Here is a 6,000-nt window from a genome sequence, read left to right as displayed (position 1 = left end):
CCGGGCTTGCTTACCGGGCGAGTTGGTGATGGAGGCGTGGAAGCAGCTGAAGTTGATGAGGGCATAGGAGCACAGGAAGAAGTTGGAAATGATGGGCGCTATGGTGTTGAGTTCAGCTGCAGGGACCCAGGGAGAAGGAGGACAGCCCATTGGGCGACTCTGCCAAGGAGCCACCTGGCACCCTCCCTCCCAGGGTGGGGGACCCCAGACAAGCCATCGAGGCTCAGTCAGTCTCCATCTTCTCATCTGTGAAATGGGTCCATCATTTTGTGAAGCTCAGAGGGACGGTGTCTTGTAAACTGTAAGCTGGCTTTTAAGAGGGTCGGGGGCAGTGTGGGAGTCACCCCATCAGGCTATGGGACGACCAAGGGCAGTGGCTGTCACGCTTGTTTGATCACAAATTACAGTATGAAATACATTTTGCAACTTGAGCCAGGACACCTGAGACCGCGTCACAGTTCTGCCCATAGCGGTGACCTGCTCGAGAACTGGCTGCTTCTCTTCCCCATCTCACTGTCCCACTCCCCGCCACTGCCCCCGGCACCCCCAGATAAAATCTGCCTGTGAATCCTCATCCCAGGGCCCGCTTCTGGGGGTCCCAAAATGAGACAAGCACCTCTCACGTGCTGGGTGCTTCTGTCTGTGATTCCAATTAATCAGCCCCAGAACCCCGCCCAGAGCAGCCGCAGTCACGGTCCCGAGTCTGACGTCAAGCCAGAGCCACCCAGACAGAAGGACATCGAATCCCAGGCTGGGTGCCTGGCCGGGAGATGGGTTTCTGGGCCCAGGGACACCAGGCCTGATGGGCCTTTCCATCCCGAGTGTGGCCCTGCTGCCTCCTCATTTGGTTCGGGATCCAGGAGCACCGAGTGTCTGGAAAGTTCCCTCGGGCGACCGTGACTAGACCGTCAGGGCAAGTCGCACGGATTGGTGATGCCGGCCGGGCAGCAGGGATTCGGCCGCGGCAGGAAGGTGCCAGCAGCCTCCCCCAACCCCACTCCGGCTAGGGAGCAGGGACCAGGGCAACATCTTGTCACAGCATGGCCACCTCTCTCCTAGCGAGTTCTGCCTCCTTGGCTAAGTTAATCAGGAAGTATTGGGCATGTGCGCACGTGTGTGTTCATATATGCATGTATGGGTGTGGATGTGTCCATGTAGGCATGTGCGTGCACACACGGTCTCTTCCTGCCCATCTGTGACACACCCATTATGCGCTATGGCTCCCATTATGTAGATGAGGAAACGGAGGCTCAGAGAGGTCAAGTAACTTGTCTGAGATCACACAGCTGGCACACAGCAAAGCCAGGATAGAAAGTCAATCTAAGAACTAACTTACTGGGCTCTTTCTCCTAAGGCATCTCCCACCTTGAAGCCCAAGGGGTCTAGAAGCCCAGGGTTTGGGAAAATGGGTTTGTCTAGTTTATACACCTATGAGGACAGTGACCCAGCCATTTGTGTCAGTTCCCAAGGAGGAACAAGGCAGCTTGTCTTGGGCTCCAAAAGTGTCCTGGGAGCTCATTTAGACCTGGGGAGGGGGGTGCCAGCTGCCAAGACACTGGGATGCAGACCAGGGAGAGCAGGTAAGTCCCCTTCCAACGGAGCGGAAGGGCCACTGCCTGGCGTGGCTTGGGAGCCGCCCTGCCTGGAGGTGGGAAAGGGTCAATGGCTTCCCCACGTGTCTTCCCGGGTGGGGCGTCACCCACTCGAGAGCCCCCCACTGAGAGCACTGCGACCACCTGGCCTGGCTGAGCGCTGGGGCGCAGAGGCGAGGGGCAGGGAGGGAGCCCCCCGGCCCAGGCAGACTCTCACCGATGATGATGAAGGCCACGGCGATGGCGTAGGCCAGCAGGTAGCCACGCACGGGCTCGTGGTTCTTGCCGTAGCCTTTGCCGAAGAAGCCGATCAGCGGGTACAGCTGGTCCAGGCACAGGCACTGCGGCACCGGATGCCTCGCTTGCCCCGGCCTGGGACCCGCCACCTCCCCTGCCCCGGGGCCTCAGCAGGGCGTCCCCCGTCTGGGTCCTGATGTCTGTCTCTGTCAAACGGGGGGTGAGCCCCCCGCCGCCCCACCTCACCGTGAACACAGCAAGGGTCGATCGCTTGGGCTGAAACTCAGACGGTGGGTGGCACCCAGGCCGTCGGGCGGCACAGGTGAGACGTGGGGCGGGAACCGCAGGTGTCCCTCAAGTCACACCACAGGGAGGGGTCTGCCCAGAATGCCCCTTTTCCCTTCCCGCTGGAGACCCTGGTCGCACGACACCTCCGGGTCTCTGTAGTGGTCGCCCAGGGACCCCTCTAGCTGGGCCTCCCGACCCAGGCCCCCCGCCCCGCCCCTTTCCGGGGCTCACCTGGAAGACTTTGGCAGCAGAGACGAGGCAGGCCAGGGCGGAGGAGAGGGTGGCCCCAAAGATGCCGGCCGTGATCAGAGGCCCGAAGCCTGACACCATGCTCATGGTCTGCAGGGGTGAGGGGTTCAGGGACTCCCACGGGAGGGCAGAGCCGAGACCCCCCCATGGCACCCCAGTCCCCACTGCAGGCAGGAGCTGAGCCCTGAGCCTCCATCGAGTCCACAGCCCTCACCTGGAGATCCCAGCGCCGCCCACAGGCAGGACTGAGCGCGCCTGAGCGCCGCACCTCTGTCCCTCGAGCCCGGGGCCCAGCCCCCCAAACTCTGTCCTTGCAAACTTCCAGCCCCACACCCCCTGCGTCTGGCGGGGTGGCCCCCTGCCGAGGCCCCACGGCACCCTGCGGGACCTGGTAGTAGTTGCTGAGGCCGTAGCGGCAGCTGCGCTGCCGGGAGCACTCGGTGAAGTTCCAGCCGTAGCCGCAGGCCAGCCCCTCGCAGGCGCCCCAGCCCGGGGTCGCCGTGTCGTTCAGGACCCCGGAGGCATCGCGCACCACGCAGGAACCTGAGAGGAGGAAGGAGGGCGCGGGAGGTCTCCTTTCCCTCCCTCCTTCTGTCCTCTCCCACCCGCGGAACGCTGGTCCCCGCTGCGCAGGTGATAATAATGACAGCGGCTAATACGCAGGAGCGCTTACGACGTGCCAGGGGCCATGCTAAGCACTTTACCTCTCCCTGGGAAGCACGTGTTACTATTATTTTTCTTGCTGTGGCCATTTACAGAGGTGCAGGGGGCCTAAGTGACCTGCCCACGATCACCATGTCCTCCTTAAGAGGCCTGGGCCAAGTCCCTTGGCCATCTGTGCACAGCTTGGCTCAGAGGGGTCACAGGGAGCAAGTGCACCTGGGAGGCTCTCAGTTCAAGGAAGGTGTTAACAGCCCAGACCTGGGTCGAAAGCCAGTTCCACTACTCGGTAGCTGTGTGACCTTGGGCTGGTCACTTAACCTCTCTGAGCCCCTGTTTTCTCCTCTGTAAAATAGGGGAAACGACAGTACTGGGATTAAATGCGCTAGGGCATGTCAAGGGCTGGCACGTGGTGAGTCAGTTTGCTAGTATCATCCTCCTCCTCATTATTATTCCTAGGGTTGGAGCATGTTTTATCCTGCAAATCTGGAACCTCAAGGTTTGGAGGGATCAGAGGAGCCTGGTCTGACCCCCCAACCCCACCACAAACTACCCCTTCCATGAAGATGCTCCGGTCACGGCCAAGGTACCCCAGAATAGGATTCAAGGCTTCACATCCTGGGTCACCACGTCCTCCCAGCCCAGCTCTCCCGTTAGAGAGTCAAACCGCACCCTCGGGTCCCCTCTAGTGGTCTGGGCTCTGTGAACACTGCAGGGTGGGGGCTGGGTCCCGCCCCTCCCCACCTGGCTGGGCTGGCCACTTACCAATGGTGGCTGAGATGGCCAGGTAGGACACGGTGGTCCAGAAAATGGCCATGAGTGTCCCCTTGGGGATGGCTACAGCAGGGTCCTGTAGGAGGGGACAGAGAGGAAGAGAGAGAGGGTGTCAGGCAACCTCTGGCCTCCTCCCAGGCCCCCGTGCTTGTCTGAGGCTGACGCGGGGGGCAGCCTCCCCGACTTTGACACAGAGAGGAAGGAGCCCAGTGCTTAGACCCACAGAGGGGGATGCACTCGACCAAGACCAGGGGGCTGAGACCCAACCAAGGCCCAGGGAGCCTGAGGCAGAGAGAGGAGTTCCAACAGTTCCGTGCCTGGCCACCAACGTGCCGTGAGGGTGGCGGGGGGTGGGGGCCAGGGTGACAGCGCTCTGGAGGTTCCAGGGAGGTTCCAGCCTGCCCGGGTTCAGTTCCAGGGCAGGGAGTCCAGTGTGCTGGACTCCCACGCCTCGGCCCCTCATCGGTAAGGGAGGTGGCGGCACAGGATGTCGGTAAAATGAATTAATCCACATTGAGCTCCTGGACCAGGACCCCCTGCCGTCAGCCCTCACAGCGTGTTAAGTCAGCACGCCCCCCTGGCTTGTCGGGTTCTGCAACAACAAGTACACAGGACAAGCCTCAAACTTAATCCTTCCGCTCCAAGGGAGAAAGCTCTACTCGTGTTTTGCTGACAGTAATAACAAACCCTCACGCACACGGCGCACGCTCCTCTCTTCTAGGCGCGTTCTTAATTGTAATTTCCTGAGAAGTAGCCTGGGCACCCCCGCCCAGCTGGTGGGGAAACTGAGGCCAGGGGGCGGTGAGGAAGACCCGGGCCTCACCAAGGTCCTGACCGTACCAAAGTCCACAGCCCCAGGCTCCGGGGGCAGGTCCTGGGCACAGCAACACAGGCTGGGATGTTTGCAGCGAGGGCGAGACCAGCTTCAAGCCCCCTCCAGGCACAGCCCTCAGCCTGGAGGGGAAGGGGCCTCGTCTGCCACGGGAAGTAGCCGCATGGGCCTCCCTCCCAGCGTCCCCTGGGCTGTTGTGCTCCCTGCCCGGGCAGCCGTAGAACCACAGGTTAGGGGCAAGTCAAGGGTGGGGCTGTGGGCGGTCAGAGGAAAATGGGAGCAGGGGGCTGAGCTGGAGTCTCCGGGGCCCCAGGTCTGCCGGGATCCCTGCTCTGGGGCGGCCCCGTAGCGTGGACCTGCCAGCCCTGCCCTGCACGACCCGCTGTCCCTGCCCTCAAGGCCAACAGACCAGGCCAGCCTCCCACTCTGCCTCTAGTGGATGAATAGTGTACCCGAAAATTCACATCCACCCAGAACCGCGGAACGTGACCTTATTTGCAAATAGGGTCTTTGTAGGTGCGATTAGTTAAGATGAACTCATGCTGGATTAGGGTGGGCCCAGAATGCAATGACTGGTGTCCTTAAGGAAAGGACACAGAGACACGCGGAGGAAAGGGGGCCACGCGAGGACAGAGGCCGACGCAGTGACGCCACCGCAAGCCGAGGGCACCGTTGTCAGGGGCCACGAGGAGGCGGGAAGAGTCAGGGAAGGAAGTGTCCTCGAGCCTCCAGAGGGAGCAGGCGCTGCCGTGCCCCCCCCGCCCCGTGCGAAACTGCCTTCCTGTCGTTTTACGCCACCCGGTTTGTGGTCATTTGCTATGGCAGCCACAGGAAACGAACACACCACCCTCAACCCCCACCCGGCCACCCACATCTTGGGCTGAGATCGCAGACCCTGGCTCCCACGTCAGGCACGTCTGGGTCCACCTCAGCCCACCTGTCCCTAGCTGTGTGCACCGGGAGAAGCTCCTAAATGTCTCCGAGCCTCAGTTTCCCCATCCGTGAAATAAGAACATAACCCGACACATGGCAAGTGCCCCTAACTGTGAGGTGCTGGGGGTGGGGGCAGCAGTGTGCCCAGGGACCTGCCCTGGGACAGCACAAAAACATCACGTTGAATGATAGAGTTGTCATTAAGTTGATAAGCAGAGGTCTCTTTGTTCTAGAAACTCATATTCCCGCTCCTCTGCACCCCATGTAGCCCTGGGCAAGCCCCGCAACCTCTCTGAGCTTGCCTTGCCCCTCCGTATCGTGGTAAAAATGACAGCCGGCTCCCGGCACTTCCTCTGTGCCAGCCGCTTCATGTGAATTAGCTCCTTGACTCCTCACCACTCCCTGCAAGGTGGGGGCTCCATTAGTCCCATTTTA

The 6,000-nt window shown here is 61.2% G+C and overlaps 1 protein-coding gene across 3 annotated transcripts in view; it reads right to left on the bottom strand.

The window, feature by feature from the left end:
- SLC12A3 (solute carrier family 12 (sodium/chloride transporter), member 3) overlaps positions 1 to 6,000 on the bottom strand; it is a 37,421-nt gene that overhangs the window by 23,761 nt on the left and 7,660 nt on the right. For all 3 annotated transcript variants that reach the window (XM_012657451.1, XM_012657453.1, XM_012657452.1), the window contains exons 9-13: positions 3,792 to 3,876; positions 2,755 to 2,909; positions 2,349 to 2,456; positions 1,810 to 1,933; positions 15 to 116 (exon numbers count right to left, since the gene is read on the bottom strand). In XM_012657451.1, the coding sequence (XP_012512905.1) occupies positions 15 to 116; positions 1,810 to 1,933; positions 2,349 to 2,456; positions 2,755 to 2,909; positions 3,792 to 3,876 (574 nt within the window). The remainder of the gene's footprint in view (positions 1 to 14; positions 117 to 1,809; positions 1,934 to 2,348; positions 2,457 to 2,754; positions 2,910 to 3,791; positions 3,877 to 6,000) is intronic.

Source organism: Propithecus coquereli, unplaced genomic scaffold (assembly GCF_000956105.1).
Source record: "Propithecus coquereli isolate 6110/MARCELLA unplaced genomic scaffold, Pcoq_1.0 Scaffold540, whole genome shotgun sequence".
Lineage (NCBI taxonomy): Eukaryota > Metazoa > Chordata > Mammalia > Primates > Indriidae > Propithecus > Propithecus coquereli.
This window is presented reverse-complemented; position numbering and strand designations above follow the sequence as displayed.